This window comes from Martes martes (genome assembly GCF_963455335.1).
Source record: "Martes martes genome assembly, chromosome: 10".
In the NCBI taxonomy this organism is placed as follows: Eukaryota; Metazoa; Chordata; class Mammalia; order Carnivora; family Mustelidae; genus Martes; species Martes martes.
Genome location: NC_137898.1, coordinates 21,048,852 through 21,067,807, shown reverse-complemented (window position 1 = coordinate 21,067,807; position 18,956 = coordinate 21,048,852). Strand labels below are relative to the sequence as shown.

Sequence of the window (18,956 nt, the reverse complement as noted above, 5' to 3'; positions counted from 1 at the left end):
TAGCACCCACGGTCTGGGCTCATTATGGGGCCGGCAAGGGGCCAAGCATTTAGCCCGTGAAAATTGCCTTGATCCCTCGACCGCCCTGTGAGGTAGGAACTGTTCCTGTCCTGCCTGACAAATGAAGAGACGGGGCTCAGAGAAGTGATGTCCCTGGCTCACGTTCCCAGAGCTTCCAGTGATAGGTGTGAGACTTAAACCCCCAGAGCTTTGATCCTAAATGCTGCCCGTGGTAAGGGGAACCACAGCATGGAAGCCCCTTCTCTCACTCTTGAAGAAGGAGGAAAGAAGCCCAGGGCACTCCTGCACAGATGGTAAGAGCCCTTCCCGAGCTACCCCCAGCCTCCTCCAGGAAGCCTGCCAGGCTTTCTGCACTGACCTCATGGATGCCCTTAGGTGGACGGGAGGCACAGCTGAGGGCCCCAAGTAGCACAGTGATGCCACTGCCCTCAGTGAGTGTGTCCTTGGCTCAGTTCCCTCCCAGCTGCCGCTGAGGCAGCAGATTTGGACCCAGGCCCATGACAGCTGCTTGATTTGAATAAAGCGGAACCAGGCTGGGATGGGTGATAGAGAGGCCACACCTGTCACTGTGGCCCCAGGGGGCTAGGCCTCCCCTCGGACCTGAAAGGAAGCAAGGATGAGCCACCCTCCAGCCACATCCGATGCAGCCTGGGGCTCTTGGCCCTGCCTCCTGCTGGGGGTTGGGGGGCTGCAGACTGTTCCCCTGTTCTGGGGTGAGGCTCTGCATTTCCCACCCCAGTGGGATGCCCATGCTCCCCACGCCTTCCCGGCCTGGGATGCACCCTCCTCTGCCCTGATTAGGCCCCAGCTCCCCACTTCCTGTCCTGGGCCACACCCAGCAGGCACTGCGCCAGGGGGCAAAGTCTCGAGGCCCAGCTCATCCCCTGCATATCTGTCCCCTGCACCTTGCCCCAGGCTCCAGGAACCTCTTACTGCTCCTCCTACCTCCTCCCTGTTCAGTTGGAAGACTCTCCAGCTGCCAGAAGGCAGAGGTCCCCTAGATACACTGGTAGATGCACCCAGAATGTTTTCACAAATACAAGAGTCCCGGGCCCACCCCAGGGGATCAGACTCCATTGGTGTGCGGGTGGGGGCCTGGAGCATTGTGATTTTTAAAAAGGTCCCCGGGTGATTCCCTAGGCTGCCAGGGTTCTGAAGCACTGATCTAGCAGAGAGAAGACTTGCTAAGAATCACACAGGGCTGGGACCCAGGGCTCTGACCTACTACAGACGTTCCAGGCCCACGTGACACAGCTCTCCCCTCAACCTAATTGGTGAGGACTCCCTAACTGGGAGTCCGCAGGGCGAGGTGTGTCTGTCCCGATTTTACAGTGGAGGAAACGAAAGCACAGGAAGGGAAGTTAACCTGTCCCAGGACACTCAGCCAGGAGTGGGAGCTGGGATGTGAACAGGGGCATGGCTCCTGAGCCCCCATACCCCAAACCCCAATATACTGCAGGGTTTTCACACTCGCTACGCAGTCCTGCCTTAATCAGACTTTGCTCTGTGGTCAGGAGCACAGACTCTGGAGCCAGGCTGCCACAGTTCAAATCCTGGCTCTGCTACCTCCTAGCTGAGTGATCGTGGGCAAGTTACTTCACCTCTCTGGGCCTCTTCATCTGGAAAATGGGGATAATCATTAAATCTATGTTATAAGGTGGTTGTGAGAAGTGAAAAGTGTTTAGAACAGCTCCTAGTAACTAGTCAACCCTACGGAAGTGATGGAGTTGGTAAGAACATCTTGAAGAAATAGGATTTAGTTCCATTTCACAGATAAAGAAACAGAAGCCAAAGGATGGCCTGCCCAGGCTTAGACCCTGTTCGCAGCAGAGCTGGGATGGGAACCCCTTTCTTGTTGCTTCCAGTCCCTTTCATTAGGGGCCACTTCTGCCTCTCTGGTACCTGCCAAGCCCTGCAAGACCCAGACGTTTCTGCCGTGCACAGTGGAGGGCCTCCCCAGAATGTCCACTTGGCCCCTTCCTAAGTCAGGGTGCTCAGATCGGGGCCAGCCTGAGATCCTGGGTGCGGTCAGGGACTGGTGTCCGCTGGATGTTCTGAGAAACTGAGACCCTGCAGCTGGGCTGGCCTCCTGGGGGAGAAGCTGAATTGGGGAGGTCTCAGCCCTGGGTCTTGGCCTGCTGGGCATCTGGGTGACCTCTTAGCCTGGCTGGGCGTCAGGGCCCTTGGGGACAAATCAGGATGTAAATCCACCCTCATGGGCCTGGCGTGGACACGAAGCGATGTGGAAATGAAGGGATGATCCGGATAAAGAGCCTTGTTCTGGCAGGCACGCGGTGCATTCCAGACTCTGCCAAATTTCTTTTCTCTGGGAGTCATCCCTGGGAGGAGCCAGGAGCCCCCCATGCTCACCCCAGCAGGGGCACTGCTTCCCCACTCCCCTCCCTGCCCCACCTGCCTGGGGGCTCCTGTGTGGAGCTGGGGGGTAGGCAGCCCTACCCTGCCCCCTGAGATCGAGGTGGGCTGGCCAGGACTCCTCCCGAGCTCCAGAACATTTCTGTCTGTGACCAGGAAGTGGGGCTGAATCCGGCCGTCCTGTCCACCCACACTTCAGCTTTGTAATGATTGCTTAAGGGTGCTCAGGGGCCCTCAGTGGCTGGGGTGGGGATCTCAGCTTCTCTCAGCCACCACCCCCCCCACCCCCAGGGAGCTGGCCAGTGCCCTCCCTGCTGACAGCCACTTGTGCCAGCTCTGGCCATGCCTTGCCTGGCACATTAAAATTGCAGGTTCCGGGTGGCCTCCCAGGAAAGTCTGTGCAGTTGTGACGGACCCAGGAATCTACTTCCCTAACAGGTTCCCCTGATCCAGTAATGCACTCCAGGCTGCTCGCCAGGTTTCTGGAAACATCCTGCCCCTGCTGCCTCCTGGCGAGTGCAGGGGCTTTTGTCGGAGGAGTCTGCCGCCCCTGCCAGGGGGAGGCCCATCCGCCCTGGCTCTTCTGCGTCTGACAGCCTCTGGGTACAGGGCATCTGGAGGTGGGCGTGAGTTGCGCCCTGTTCTCGCAGGCGATGTGCTGGGCTTCTTGGGAACTGCTAGACCTTTGCCCACAGGGGCGGCCCCAGAGAGGGTCTCTTGTCATCAGGCACCACTCTCTTTCTCAGGCATATCACAGGTCAGACTCACACAGGCCCACTCTGTCTCGCCTTCTTTAAGTACATCCTAGCTCCTTCCTCCTTGCTGTTCCCACCCCGCCGCCCCTCCCTCCCCTCCCCGCCCACCTGCAATGCCTTCCCCTCTCAGAGCTTCACTAGGCTGCTTCTAGGTTCTCCTCTGCTCACACCAGCCCTTTCCCAGCCACCCAGTCCACTCCCAGCCCCATGGTTGTCTACTGGAGCTAGCCTCCGTGTCCCTGTGGCTCTCCCCACAACTGGGGGATCTGTGCTGTGTATTGTCCCTACATCCCGCCCTACTGCGTGGCAGCTCCTGGCCATGGGGACCTCAGTCGTCTGACTCCTGTCTCCCCAGCAGCTAGCACAGTGTCTGGTGGGGGCTGAGCCCAAGGGGAGCAGTGCTCGACCTTCGGCCTTCCCCCCCGATGGTGTGCTTAACGAGGGTGAGGCAGCTGGGCCCGACTGAGTGTCCTTCTCTCCATCCCCAGAGACCTCCTCCAGCTCGCTCAAGGTGGGGGCCTGCGTCTTCATCGGCGTGGGGGCCGTCACCATGTTCATGGGCTTCCTGGGCTGCATCGGTGCCATCAAGGAGGTCCGCTGCCTGCTGGGGCTGGTGAGTGCCGCCGGCCAGCCGAGGGGCACCTGCGTGCTCCCTGGTTCCAACTACGGGAGCGCCTGCCTGCAGGGGTGAGCAGGGGGGGTGCACCCCGGGGGACGGGGCGTGCAGCTGACTCCTTGCTCCTCTGTGTCCCCAGTATTTTGCCTTCCTCCTCCTGATCCTTATCGTCCAGGTGGCCGCAGGAGCCCTCTTCTATTTCAACATGGGCAAGGTAAGCACTCTCCTGGCCCCTGGCTGGGCTGGGCTGGGCTGGGCCTGTAGGGGGATTGGTCCCGGGGGTAGGGGAGAGACCAAGGGCTTCTCAGCTGTTTCAGACAAACCCAGAAGGTCCGGTCCCTGCGATCTCCTAGTGAGATGTAAGGGGACAGCATTTTGGGCAGGGTCACTATGGGCCTGAATGCAGTTCTACCCCAGCACCTTGTAGCTGGGGGACGGTGGGCAAGCCGCTTGCCTCTCGGGGCCTGTCTCCCCTTCTGCAAATGGAGGGCAATAATAAATTTAGCTTCTGGTTCTGGTGAGGATTCAGGGGGATTATCTTAGTAAAACACAGCATAGTGCTTGGCATGGTCAACGCCCAATAGATGTTGTTCTTCTTGTTTTTATTCAAGCACCTCAGCACGTACTAAATCCATGCCACTCATCCATAGATGGGGCCCAGGGAGGAGGCTGTCAATAAAAAAAATTAGTTTTGCGTCACAGGGAAGGCACTCAGCTTTAAGGAATAGAAGATCAGGCTGACATTCACTATTGACTTAATCAGAAGTCAGGCTGGAATCAGAGACAATGCTTCTGGCTGTCTGTTCAGCATCCTCACCATGCCACTCACTAGATCACTCCACTCACCTCATGGTCACAAGATGGCTGCCAGAGCACCATCTGTGCAGCTGTAGCCAGAACAGAGGGAAACGGGCAGTGCCAGCCCCGAGCCATCCCTTTGATCAGAAAAGCAAGTCCTCCAACAGTCTTCTCCAGATTGGGTCACAAAGGCACCCTGGCTTCAAGGGGACTCGAGCGACACAGGCACAAGGGAGAAGGGAAGCCAGGAATAGCTGTTGGGTGAGCCAGTTGATTGTGACTATCAAAGTTAGCACTTATGGAGCACCTACTGTGTGCACACAGTATCTTCTAGAAGCTTTACACACATTGTCTTGTCCTTCCGGCAGCTGGGTGCTGTGTTTCATTGACAGATAGGGGAGACAGGTATTCAGAGAGTTGTCAAACAATACTGACAGTAATACAGGGACTAGAACCCCCGGCGTCCCTGCGGTTGGTTCAGCACACACCATGTACTACCATACGATGCTGGCCACTTTGCTTTCATTCTTTCACATGCTCCCCATGCCTTCCCTCTCAGGGTAGCATGAGAATCCCTATCTGACAGATGAGGGGCTGGGGCACCCAGTCAGCCAGTGGCTGGACCACACAAGGACCGAGAGCTCACCCCAGACCCACTGCACATGGCCGGTGCCTCGGATGCCCCTGGGGGCCACCACTTTCCTCCAGCACTACAGTTCTTACCCAGCGATTGGGGAGGCGGAGCTGGTGGCTCGTGGGCTCCCAATTTTACCACTCAAAGGTCTGGTTGCTTCAGATCGCTCTTCGAAGGAAGGCAAGAAAACATTACACCAACATCAACAACTAACACTTCATGAAGCCTAGAACAAGGCTGCCACCCCCTGTGGCGGGCAGACTGTGCTCACTGAGTTTTTCCTCCCTGGGGTCCTGTGCGGTCATGGGCATGATACCCTCATTTTCAGATGTGGAAGCCAGAATGCAGAAATGAGGCCCCTTGATCAAAGGTCACATGGCGAGTAAGCGGCAGGGCCAGGCTTTGAACCCAGGCGGCTCCTGGTTCATACTGGTGTGATTTTTCATCGCAGTGGCTCCTACCTGAGTCTGTTTTACTTCTCTATAATCCACTCCTAGCCTCTTTCCCAGAAGTAGGGTTGAATTCCAACACAGGCACCGGGTAACTAAAGTCAAAACGAGAGGGACTGGAATGCACATTGGAAGAGGAAAAGCAGTGGCCCTGATGCCAGGGCACTAGACACAGTAGCTGAGGGCTCACTTGAATACTGACCTTCCCAGCAGCCAAGGCAAAAGGGGAAATAGTGGTTTCAGCAGATGAAAGGAAGCTCGCTTGGCTACCAGATGGGAAGGCAGCATTTAAAGGAGGGCAGCTCTTTTCTCAGTGAAAGGATTGTAAGATCTGGTCTTTATTTCTGCCCTGTGGCACCTGGGGCTTCTCTGGGACCCAGTTGGAGGTAGGTCATAATCAGGGTGGATAAGAACTGGGCCCTGGTGAGCTGGGTTCCATGACTTAGAAGGCGGTCGGCTCTGTAGGGGTCTCGGCAGTCTGCCTTCTCACTGTCTGAGTTTCCCCACCTCACAGTAATAGTGATGGCCCCCATCTCTGGCCCCTGTTGAATGCCAACCACATGCCAGGAGCTGAGCTAGTAACTTGATACACACTTCACTTTTACAAGCATTTTCCAGTTTTAAGAAACTGAGGCAGAGAGCAGCAAAATGACTTGGCCACAGCCACGCATAGCTCAGATGCTTCAGGGTGGAGAATTCCATCCCCATCCCTCTGACCCAAGGCCCATGCCTCCCTTTCTAGCACCCTGCCTCCCTGCAGGCTGGTATGATCTCCGCTTGGCTGACAGCCAGCAGCTACGCCTCAGTGGCGTCCCACGGCCCCAGAGCAAGGCTTGTTTGGAGAATCGGGACTCCTGACTCCAGTCCAAACTGTCCGTCCTACCCCGTGATTCCCTCCCCTGCCTCCCGCTCCTCCTCCCCACCAGGCTCCATACCCCATGCCCCCTGGTCCCGGCCCACCTCACCTTGGTCCACCTCTCCTGCGAGCAGAGGGACATTTCCTGGCTCTGCTGGGGACGTTCTGGCAGTGCTCTCTCACTCAAGTTAGAATGAATGATTTATTTTTTCTTTCCCAGCACATTGTAAATCCCGGTGGAAGACTAAACATGTCCTTGATGATGTTTATTCCTGCCGATGAGGTCCAGCTGGGGAGGTGGGCCTTGTTGAGCCTAGAGGAAGAGAACTTCTAGAGGCAATGGGCTGTCCTTTCTCTCACTCTCCAGGCCTCCTGGGCAGGTGGAAGGGACCAAGCCACTGGGGTTCCCCCCGCCTCTGCCCGAAGTGGTCTCCGGGGATGCCGTTTGTCCCTCCTGCCCTGAGTTCCCAGCAGCCACGGTTCCCGGGGCAGCAACAGGGGAGGCTGGGGGCCTGGGGCAAGGCGCATGGCCTCTCGAGCCCGGGCTTCTGCCTCTCTAAATTGAAGGGAAAACGGCTGGGCCCCCACTCCCACCCAGAGTTGAAGGGAGCACAGACCACAACACTTTTATAAGATAGGGAAGGGGCCAAGGCCTCAACTCCAGGACTCAACCACCAGTGTTGGAATCGCTGCTCTGAGGCCCTCGGCAAGTTACTCAGCCTCTCTGTGCTCCACGCATGTCACTGGTCAGACAGCGGTAACAACACAGGTCCGCTCCCCTTAGCTGCAGTTCTGAAATCCGAGAACCACTCTGAAAAGTAAAAAATGCCCTTTGCAGCTCATTTGGAGGCAGAATCAAACCCGAAGAGAAGCCAGGCTATTCGTGGCCTCTGTGTACCCCATTCAGGGGGCCCTCGGGAATTATGAATGGGAAAGAGCGTGGGGTGTGACCCAGACCCCAATCCCTTTCTAAAATTGGAACACTGCTCAGTGCCAAAGCACCCAGGCCCCAAGGCCCGTCTCTCCAAGGCCATCTCCTAGCGCTTTGCTGAGGATTTGAGAGCCCCGCCAATGGGAAGGGCCTGAGTAGCGCCTGGCCCGGAGCAGACACTTCCTGGACTCATTGGGAGGGCTCACTGGTGGTCACCATCATTAACTTCATTAACGCTTAGTAAGGGCTCAGTAAATGGCAACTGTTCCTGTTGTCTTTGGTGTTAGTCTTAGCAAGAGCTATGGGCCAGGATTTGGGAGTGGATATTCCTTTAGCTCTTTCCTCGTCTGACCATGTGTATCCAGCCCGAGTTCGTTGGGCCCGGCCCAAGTCTGGGCTTCCAGGGCCCTATGTTCTCGGCTGGGGTCTGCCTCTGGCTGCCCCAGGGGCTTGGACAATTTGCTCAGCCTCTCAGAGTGCCAGCTGACATCTCGGGGGCATTTCCCAGCTTTGACGCTCTGGGATTCTGGCTTGTCCTCTCCAGGTAGTGGAGAGTGGGAGAGGGTCACGAGGAAGAAAGGGAGCCCTCTCTGCTGGGACATGCCGGGCGCTGGCCTTGGCACACTCACGCAGGCCCTGCTGCCCCCCTGCCCAATGGCCCACAGGGGTGAGGCCACTGAGGCTTCGGTGGATTATGTCAGGGGGCTGAGCAGAACGCCGGGGGGCTGAGGGCTTGGAGGGGAAGGAGCTCGAGTGGGGCTGGGTGGGGGCTGGGGATTGGGGTTGGGGACAGTGGCCCAGCCACACTGCTGTGCCCTTCCTCACCCTGGGGGAGGCTGGGCAGGAGTACGGTGATGCCCTCTGCCCTGTTTCCCTTTCCTACCGAAGAAGCTCAGAGGAGCCAGTGTGCATATGTCCCAGCGCCCTAACCTATAGGTGGTAAGACGGGTTCCCCGAGGACAATGCTGTTCTGTGAGATGCCTGCACCCTGTGATGGAAACTTCCTGATCCCCTGGCCCGGGTTGCTACCAGCCTTGGGGGTGGACAGCTGGAGCTAGGACAGAGACAAGTGACCTTTGTCTTCCCTTTGGGGAAGGGGAAGAAGGTGTCCAGCGTTCCTTCTGGAAGGGGATCATGGAGAGCAGCGGGATGGAGTTTCTTCTTCTTTTTTTTTTAATATTTTATTTATTTGACAGAGTGAGAGAGGATAAGCAGGGGGAGTGGCAGAGGGTGAGGAAGAAGCAGGCTTCTGGCTGAGCAGGGAGCCTGATGTGGGTCTCCATCCCAGGACCCCCGGATCATGACCTGAGCCGAAGGCAGATGCTTAACCGACTGAGCCACCCAGGTGCCCTGGGATGAAGATTCTTAAGGCACTGGGTGCTGGGTGCCTGTGTGGCTCCTTGGCTCTGTGGCAGTGGAGGGTGGGGCCTGACTCAGACCCTGCCCTCAAGGAGCTTACTGAAGCCTGGGGAGTTCTGGGTTGCTGGTTATGTACTTTGCTGCCCGCTTTCAGGAGAGACTCAGGTGTGGTGACTAGGAGTAAACACACCACCCCCCTCTGCATCTACCACGACCATCAAGGGCCCTCATTTCTTACTGGGATCCCAGGCTGAAGCCTCAGACCCGCTGTGTCTGCATTCTGGCAAAGCACCTGGCAACATGTCCTGTGGGATCCCCGGGAGAGGACAGGAAGATGTGGGTCCATTTTGTTGCCTGGGGGGAGCACCTCGTTCTCGAGGGCAATTTGATGCCTAGAATAAAGAGCATGGAGAGAGGTCTGGACACCATCCCAAGGAATGGTTGGAGGAGCCGGAGAGGAGAGGGGGTGGAGGGAGACACAGTCTGGTCTTGAATATCCGAATGGTTTCTCCTGGGAGAGAGTGATCCTGTTTGTTTCAACTGGTCCCCTCTGGAACTTAAAATGAATTGCTTGTATCAAGAGCCTCCCCACCCCTGCAATGTGCCATTCTTTGGGGTCCTGAGTTCCCCATACGGGGAGAATTTAAGTAAAGCCCAGGAAGGTATGGGAAGGGCTCTTACAGAGGTCTCTTCTAATCCTGCCTCTGTGTGAAACAGCAGGCTGCAAAGTGGAGTTCGAGCACAGCCCGGTGGTAGTGGGGAGCTGCCCCAGAGGGGACAGTGGGATCTGGGGGCAGGGGGTGTGGAAACAGTGGGGGTCGGCCGCGGTTAAGATCGCAGGCTTCTGGGGCCTCCCGATCAGGGTTACAGTCCCATCTCTGCTGCTGGCTAGCTGTGTGATCTTGGCAAGTCGTGCCTCTGGATCTGTTCTCTGTTCTGGGAAATGGGGAGGAGGGACCGGGCAGCTTTCCAGGACTGGCCTCCTAGGCGTGTGACCTGAGTGGTTACACAGGGCCCTCCGCTTCCAAGGGTCCATGCTTGGTTTATACTCTGATGCTGCTGTGTTGAAATTCATAATCCTTTTTAAGCAAGGGACCCTGCATTTTCATTTTGCTCCGGGCTGTAATTAATGCTGCTGGTCCTGGGAAGGACTGTTTTTTTTTGTTTGTTTTGTTTTTTTTTAAATCCTGGGCACAACTCTTCATTGCATAGATAGTAACGCGATGGGCCAGAGCTGTCTGGAGGCTCTGCGGGATCCAGATTTCTGAAGGCTGCCCCTGGGACTCTGTCCCTCTCCGTCCCTTGATCTAGCTCTGGCTCTTCTCTGTCAGCTCCCTTCTTGGGCAGGCAGTCCCCGTAGGCCCTCGTGTTGCCGGATCAGCAGAAAGAGAAGGTCACCTTGGGTGACATGCCCATCCTTGAAGCACTCCCTGTGCCCAGGGTGGGGGAGGTGGCCAATGGCAGCCTGGGACTTGACCATGGCAACGAGAGGGGCAGGGCTTCCTGGCTCATGAAGGGATTGGTGGGGTTACCCCTAAGGAAAAGAAGTGCTGTTTCTAGAAGGGAGAATCGGGTGCAGTGCAGGGAGAAACCACAGAGGCGGCCTCTACAGGGACGAAGGGAGAGGGTGGGCATCTTACCCCTTCCCCTCCCCGCTTGCTCTTGTCTCAGGCACGACCTGGTTGCCAGGGTGACCGCCCTTGAGCTCCTGACTTGGCCTCCCGGGCATGGGGATCCCAAGGCATCTGCTGAGAGCTGAGCCAGCCCCTGCGGTGGCTGTTGTCCCTGTGGCCTTGCTGGGTCTCTCAGCTCCCTTCTGGGCTGCAGGATGAGGTGGTGTTTCCATGGAAACCACCCAGCCTCGGTGGAAACCACTGGGCTTCCATCACTTTTCTCATATCAGGGGACCCGAAATAGGGAAGTCTGGGCTGGGGTATAAATAAAGACAAGGTCGGTGGGGGGGGGGGCAGGGAGGGCAGGTAGGACAGCTGTGGGAGAAGCAGCTGTCCATGCAAATGCCCCTGGGGACAGTCCCCTTCATTTCCGGATCATCCACCCACACCCCCCGGGGAGAAGAGGCGGAGCAGAGAGGGTCAGGGCAGAAAGACCCAAGCCGTGCAGGAGCCAGCCCCAGCTGTAGGACAGGAGCTAGCCGCTTAGCTTCCCCAGGCCGCTCCTTCACACGCTCGGACTTCCTTCAAGCTGTGGCCAAGTGGTTTCAGTGCTGATAGAGCTTCACGGGTCAAAACTCGGGTTCCAGGTCCAAATCCCAGCTCTTCACATGTTGGCAGTGTGACCCATGTTGCTGTGTAATCACTCTCTCTGAACCTCATTTCCTGCATCTCTAAAATGAGGGAATGAGGTAAATCCCTAGGTCTGCTCTGAGGATAAAAATGAATTAATGCGCAAAAAGTACTTAGCATGGCTGGTTCCTAACAAGTGTTTGATAAAACTTAGCCGCTGTGATTCATTGCTGGTGGGAAGGCTTTGTAAATCCTAAAGCTCAGTGTGAGTGAAACAAAGAGTACCACGCTGGGGATTCTGTCAAGAGGGAGAGGGGCAGAGAGGGGCCTGGGGAGCGGGGCTGGTTTCCCAGGGCCATGAAGGGAGGGGCAAGGAGCCAGGGCCGAGGGTCCCTCCAGAGGATGTGGGTTTTCTGAGCTGCCTGTGGAGAGCTGAGGCAGCCCAGTCACTGCGTGGTGAGCTGGGCTCTGAAAACCCCTGCAGGAAGTGTCTGTCCCCTATCCTAATTCCCCTTTCTCCAGAACCGAGGGACAGTTTTGTGGCCGCCCCCTCAGTACCCTGGCCTCTCACCCTGGGCTTCTGTGGTGACAACAGGTGGCTGTGACTCGCTTATTTGTGCTGGCGTGCCAGGGAGGCCCCTGGACAAGGTCCACGGGAGAGGCCAGGCGGGGCCAGGCTTGGTCTGGCTCTCAGGGTGGAGGGGAACGGGGGGGGGGGGGGCCTTGTTCCTACCTGGGGTGCGGGGCCCTGTTCTCAGAACTCAAGACTGGTTTCGGGTTTGCCTCCCTTTGCACGGCTGACTTGTTCCTGAAGAGCTGCCTAGGTGCGATCCTCTGTTGAGAGCCACCCCTGGGGGGCCTTTGGGACTGAGTCCTTTTGTTCCTTGTGCCCCTCATCTGCCTTCTTTGTAAATCATTGTTTCCTTGGTGGTGCTGAGAAAAGCAGATGCTTCTCTCCCTCACCAAGGGACCCTGAATTCCCCCACACAGTCAGGATTTGGAATTCTTGGGGCCACGGGGCCGGCACGAGGACTAATGGGGAGAGTATGTGAGTACTGCCCCGGGGTGTGGCATTAGGCGGTGAACGTACAGCCGTCCGTTATTCAAGTACGGCTCACGTCTGACCTGGCCAGGCCTCACCAGGTATGGTCCTTGCTTCCATGATTCTGACATTCTAGTGGAGGGGAGACACAGTACATCCTGAAAAGGAATGAGCTCGTAATGACAGTGCTATGAAACAGCATGCCCACCCTTGCAGGTTGACGACGGCCTGGGAGGGGGTGCTGGAGGGGATGGGGAAGGGTTATATTCTGTAGGATGGTCCAGGAGGGCCTTTCTGAGGAGGTGACCTTTAAACAGAGCCCTGGAGGAAGTGGACCAGTGAGCCATGTTAATATGTGGGGGAAGAGGATGACAGGTGGAAGAGGAAGTGCAAAGGCCCTGAGGCACAAGCATGCCTTGCAGAAAGGCAGCAAAGGAGATCTGGGTAATTGAAGCAGAAGAAGGTAAAAACCAGAAAATGGTTTGGGAAGAGCAGGGGACGAACAAGGCTGGGCCTTGTGGGCCACTGACAGGATGGCGGTGTTCTTCCTGAGAGGGATGACAGGCCACCGGAGGGCACTGAGTTCAGAACAGACTACACACAGCAGTGATAGGCCCCGACTGCCCCGGGCTTCCTGTGGTGGCCAGCAGGGGCCTGGCACCCTAGAAGCACTAGAAAAGCAGCTGGTATGAACAGTAGGATGCTTTTGAGTGTAAGCATGTCCCCAGGGCTGGGGTGGGTGAGGAGAGAGGCCGTTTAAGTAGATGTGACCAAAGGTGGGGAATGGGTTTCAGGAAATCCGACCTTGACCCTTATTCTCCCCTCTGTCTGCAGCTAAAGCAGGAGATGGGCAACATTGTGACCAACCTCATTCAGAACTACAAGGACAGTCACGAGGACAGAGTGCAGGAGGCCTGGGACTACGTGCAGGCCCAGGTAAGGTGACGGTGGCGGGGGTGGGGGTGGCGTGAGGGTCCTGGCCCAGTGTGTCTGAGTCTGGATGTCATCTGCCTGACTGAATATTCCAGCGAGTTTGTATATGAGTGTGTATCTGTTGGGGGCATAGGGCCTCTGAGTCGTCCCCCTGCCTGGCACCCCAGCTACCACCACAGTCTCTCAGGGGGCCCAGGGTCTTGGAGGCTGCCTGGGGCTCCCTGTGCCCCCGGTCTATGGCCAGAGCGGGAGGGCCCTCCTCTCAAGCCAGGCTGGAGAGTGTCAGGAGTCCGTCCTGAGGGTTAAGGAACTGGGTGCCAAAGCTGACGTGCTGACACGAGTCTGAGTGGAGGCTTCCTCTGGGAGGGTATTGGCATGGGACGTGCCCATGGGAACCTTCTGGGGTGAAAGGAATGTTCTATCCAAATCCTGATCCAACTGGCAGTCATGTCATTCTATGTGTAAAACTTCATCAAACTGTACGTGTGCGTGTGTGTGTGTGTTCCACCTCAGGTAAGTGAGAGAGACAGACTGACTGAATGAAGGAATGAGAGAATGACTGACTGACAGATTCCGTGACTGACAGGCTGAAGGAATGAATGCATGAATGAATGATGGACTGGCGACAAAATGACTGGCTGACTGAATGAATGAATGAATGAATGCATGCATGAATGATGGACTGACCGGCAGACAGAATGACTGACTATATGAATGAATGAGTGAATGAATGAATGGCCAGCTGACTCACTGACAGAATAACTGACTGGCCCAGTGGGTTCCCAGCATGCCCTGATGGCGAGCCAGTGACCACACCCACAAACGGACCTCGGGGATCAGGTCCCAGAGGCTGTATGCCCTTGGTGGGGACCCAGCATCTCTGGGCTGCAGCTGCTGCCTCCTGTCTCCCGAGGGGGCACCGGCCACAGCGGTCACTCAGGGCCTGCCTGCAGCTCTGACTGAATGCTGCCTGACAGGGGGCTGTGGGGTGTGAGGGGCAGGGCAGCAGGAGTAGGCCTGACTCCACGGCACCAGGAGCGCAGGGTGTCTGGAGACGGGACTCTGTCTAGACCACATGGGCGCATCCCTTTTCTGGGCCGTGAAGAGGGGAGGGTAGTGTTTCCTGCCTCACAGTGTTTGGTGAGGAGGACCAGATGGAGCTGGATCGGGGGGCCTGTGTCCGCTGGGGGACTCAGTGCCTGTGGGATGTTTTCCTCACACGTTCAGTTTGACCCACAGTTGCTGAGGTTGGGGGGGACCCTCGTGTCCCGGGATGAACACGTCCCTCCTTCGAGGAGCCTGGGGGAGAGGCGGGTCCCTTGAGAGATGGTGCGCACCCTGCCGTGGGAAGCACTTGACTGGTTGGGGGATTTCTGCAGCTGGTGAGGCCTCTAGATCATTCAGATGTCTGTCAGATGCCGCTTGACACGGTGGTTAAGAAAGCTGACTGAGTCAGGCCCCTGAGGCTGGGACTATCAGCTCTGCGGCTTGCAGGGCCTGGGTCCCCGTCTGGCAAACAGGGCCTTGGACCCGAGCTCATGTGAGAGGAGTGTGTGAAGCCCATGGCGCTTACACAGCGCTTTGGTGGCCTGTTGATGATGAGGGTTTATTGGTCCCACGCAACCCCTGAGACGCAGGGCACGTGGTGGCCGGGGACAGATCTTGGCAAGAGGCGGGGTTGGGGACTCTGCCTGGTGTGGTGGCCAAGGAGCGCTGTCACCTTTTGATGAGGGTATGAGGGCCTGGGTGCGCCCCTCAGCAGTGCTGGCCTCTGGCCCAGGCTGGAAGCCTATGAGAGGAGGACAGAAGGAAGGAACCTGTCCCAGCAGCTGCCTGAGCTTGGCTCGCCCCCTGCTGGTCACCGGGGTGCTGGTCAGGGACCCGCCACCCTGAGCTGGGAGGGAAGCAGGGAGGACCACCCACGCACCCATCCGGGGACATGAAGCTTACCCTGCGGGCCCACTTAATCCTCCCAGGGACCCCGGCAGAGTGGCTCTCGCTATCCCCTTTTCCACGAGGAAGCCGGGGCTGGCAGCTGGCCTAGGCCCTCCCCGACTCGGTTCCACCTTCCCATGGGCCTTTCCAGCACAGGCCTAGCTCCTCACATCCCAGCCCTCTCAGGAATTCAAGCCCAGATGTGATCCACAGCCCCTCAGGGTCCCCTTCGAGAGCCTCGAAAGGCCTTCTTCCCCTCTGGAGCTAGAACCTTTTCTCTTCCAAAAGGCAGAATTGGCCATATCTCCTTTTTCACCTTGACAACCAGGAAGCTCAGAGCCAGATCTCAATTCTAACATGTACATAGCACCTAAAAGTGGAGCTGGCCTTTCCTGAGCGTCCAGATCAGAGCCGGAAGCTTGGCCTGTCTCGTCCCGGGGAGTCCTCCTAACAGCCCTTTGAGTTAGGAACCTTTGTTACCCCATTTTGCAGATGAGGAGATTGAGGAAAGCACTTTAACCAAAGTTAAGCTGCTGGTAGGTGGCAAATCTGGGATTTGAACCCAGTAGCTGGACTCTAGACCCCACGCTCTTTTTTTTTTTTTTTAATTATTTCAAGTAGGCTCCATACACAATGTGGGGCTTGAACTCACGACCCAGAGATCAAGAGTTGCGTGCTCTATGGACTGAGCCTGCCAAGAGACCCCACACTCTTAACTGTGTGTTGTTTGCCCTGCTCTGTCCCACTTATCTGTGTCCTGTCTTTCAACTTGAACGTCCCTCCTGTGCTGCTTTGTATTTCTACTGCCCCTGACTTTTTGTCTCTTGCTGTTTTAATGTTTATGGTGTGTGTTTCCTGAACGCCCCTTTAAATTCCCTGCGGCTCCCAGAAGCCAGAGCGAAACCTAAACTGATCCCGGTGGTTTGCTGGGCCCAGGGAGGGGTCTGAAAGTGGTCGATCTGAGCCTCCGTCCTGGGAGATGCCGCCTCCCCCTGGAGGGCCGCCTGCCTGAGAGCTGTGGGCTTGAGCAGCTGGTCTCCCGGCAGGTGAAGTGCTGCGGCTGGGTCAGCTTCTACAACTGGACCGAAAACGCAGAGCTCATGAACCGCACCAACATCACCTACCCCTGCTCCTGCGAGGCCAGGAGGGAGGAGGAGGACAGCTTCATGGTGAGGAAGGGCTTCTGTGAGGCTTTCGACAGCAACAGGACTGAGAGCGGGAACAACCCCGAGTACTGGCCTGTGTACCATGAGGTATGTGGACGGCTGTGGGGCCCGGGCTGGACTTGGGGCACCCTGGGGTCTGGGTACTCAGGCCACTCAGGCTTGCCTGGGCGGCTCCTTAGCTCCCATTTTTTTCCAGCCTCCCTCCCTTCCTCCCTTACTTCCCTCTTTCCTTCTTTCCATCCTCCTTTCTCCCTCCTCCTCCCTCCCTCCCTTCCATCCATCCATCCATCCATCCATCCATCCATCCATCTTTCCTTCCCTCCCTCCTCCTCCCTCCTTCTTTCTTTCCCTCCTTCCCTCTCCCCTCCCTTCCTTCACTTAGCTGTTCCTGCCTTTGATTCACCTGTTTGCTTGTCATTTGTACCTGCATCAACATGTTTGTTGGTTTACGCAGTCAGGGAACACACAGACCCCGCTCTGCCGGCCCTCTGGGCCAGGTCGAGGGGGCCTCCCGGCCATTGTGCATGGTGGGGTGAGGCTGCATGGTGGGGTGACGTGGTCATGCTTTCCCCTCATAGGGCTGCATGAAGAAGGTGCAGGCCTGGCTGCAGGAGAACGTGGGCATCATCCTAGGCATCTGTGTGGGAGTCGCTGTCATCGAGGTCTGAATCCCTTCCCCTCCAGCACCCCCGCCCTGCCCCCACCCCTACCATCCCCGCTGATGGCCTCAGGGAGGCCAGGCCGGCCTGACCACTGTCCCCTCTCTGGGCGCCTCTGCTGCTGGAGCCACAGGCTGGTCCTGAGGCTTTAGTTGTGGGTCCACTCCATCCTGCTCAAGCCCCAGGACCCTTGCCAACCTGCTCAGTCAGATGCTGCCCTGGGTCCTCCCTCTGACTCCTGCCCTCTGCCCCGACAGCTCCTGGGGATGCTCCTGTCCATCTGCTTGTGCCGGCACGTCCACTCTGAAGACTACAGCAAGGTCCCCAAGTACTGAGGCGGCTGCTGTCCCCCACCTCCCTGCCAGTCCCCCAGCCTCCAGGCTCCTCAGGGTCTCCAGGCTCTGCTCTAGGCTCACCGCCCACCTCACTCCCCGTGCCCGTCCTGTGCTGGCTGGAGAGGGGAGGCTTTCTGGGGCCTGGACCCATCTCCCTACCTTTCTGCCTCCAGACTTGAGCCCCAGCGGCTCCGTGGCTGCTTCGCTTCTTGCCTGCCGGGATTCGCGTAGGCTCCCAGAGAGAACGCTCCCGCAGCGTCCCTGCACAGGCGCCACGGGGTCTCTGCCCACCTTGGGAGCTGTGTACATGGGGTGGGGAAAGGTACATTGGGGATGGGGGTGGGATTTGGAGAAGGCACCAGGGGCTGCCCACTGCGTGGGTAAACTTTTTTTTTCCACTATCAGGCTTCTATCTTTGGTTTTCACATTTTCATTGAAGGTAGTGGGAGAGGGTGGGATTTACCTCACATTCTTAGGAGCAGCAGCCCATCCCCAGGCCAGCTCAGATCAACCGAGGATGAGGCTCTGAGCTGGACCGAAGAAGGGGCCCCCTGGGTCGGGGAATCTGGACTGGCTCTGGGCTGCTTAGGGAATCGGGGGGATGAACCCTCGGGACCTGACACAGAGCTGGTCCTGCATTTGCCAGGATCCCAAGCTGTCCAGGGAAGGCAGCGGGGAGGACGCTTTCCCTGGAGAAGCTAGGCGGGCCTGTCCTTTGCCCCCAAGGGAATGGGTGGGTGAGACTGTGCCTTGTGAGGGAGTGGGAAGGGGCTCTGTGCACAGTTCTATAAAACATGTCCAAGATTTGACAAGTAACATTAAAGAGGATTTGTAATGATCCCGCTTGCTGCCTGGAGGTGCTGCTTTTGGAGTCCCGAGGACAAACTGGAAAGAGGTGGTCTACCCTGAAGTGGGGCTGGAAGGGGCACTGGTTGGGAGGTGTTTCCACAGGGCCCACCAGGTGGCGCTGCTGCCCAGCCTTGGAGCCTGGCAGAGCCCAAACTCTGGCTTCTCCAGGCTCCTCGCCAGCCTCAGCCCTGTGGGTCTCTCACTCCAATGGGAGCGCTGGTGAAAATGTAGGTTCCAGGCCTCGGGGATTCTGATACAGCAGATCTGGGCTGGGGACAAAGAACCTGCATTTTCAGCAGCTCTCCCAAGTGACTCCTGAATCATGTTGCTTTTAGATTCTCTGGTCTCAATAAGTTGTAGCTATAGAGGCTCCCCCAAGAGAGATGGGCAGGGCAGAGGAGGGGCACGCAAGCCAGACAGCCTTGTCTTCACTGAGGAGGTGGTGGTGGGGCGCATCTTAGGAACAGTGCAACTGTTGATCCGAACCTAATTAATTTCTTGCAAGAGACTTTCTGTGGCTGACACTCTGGCCTGCGAAGGACATGGGGTCAGCCCCAGGGGGCTGAAGAACCCTTAAGCTCCACGGAACCTGGTCTCTGCTGCAATCAGAGGCTCTCAGCCTGCACAGAGGGCTGAGGGCTCGGAGGGAAGCCATTCCAGCTTATTTCCTTTATAACCTGCCTCATTCTGTAGGCAAGTACATGTAATAAAACATGAACCGTAACAGGGAAAATATGAGCTTACGAGGAAGTGCAGACATGGGTGAAATGAGGCCAGCCGACTTGGCCAACCTGGTGATGGTGAATCCACGCTGTGCACATCCTGTGTTCTTCACTGCTGTACTCGCAGCAGACATCACTAGTTGATCACCGTTCTCATTTCCTTAGCCCAGAGGCACCCTGGCCACGCTCCAAGCTGGTGTTACTCATTGCAGCCTCAGGATCCTTACCAGTTCAGTACTGTCCATCAATCCAGTTGGCCTGGGACATGAAAGCAGTTGCC

At 57.2% G+C, this 18,956-nt stretch overlaps 1 protein-coding gene across 2 annotated transcripts in view; it reads left to right on the top strand.

Annotated features, from left to right (window-relative positions):
* CD82 (CD82 molecule) overlaps positions 1–17,943 on the top strand; it is a 49,969-nt gene extending 32,026 nt beyond the window's left edge. For both annotated transcript variants that reach the window (XM_080816425.1, XM_080816426.1), the window contains 6 exons: positions 3,638–3,762; positions 3,905–3,979; positions 12,912–13,013; positions 15,992–16,198; positions 16,690–16,773; positions 17,028–17,943. In XM_080816425.1, the coding sequence (XP_080672551.1) occupies positions 3,638–3,762; positions 3,905–3,979; positions 12,912–13,013; positions 15,992–16,198; positions 16,690–16,773; positions 17,028–17,105 (671 nt within the window). In that variant the 3' untranslated portion in view covers positions 17,106–17,943. The remainder of the gene's footprint in view (positions 1–3,637; positions 3,763–3,904; positions 3,980–12,911; positions 13,014–15,991; positions 16,199–16,689; positions 16,774–17,027) is intronic.
* The last annotated feature ends 1,013 nt before the right edge of the window (positions 17,944–18,956 follow it).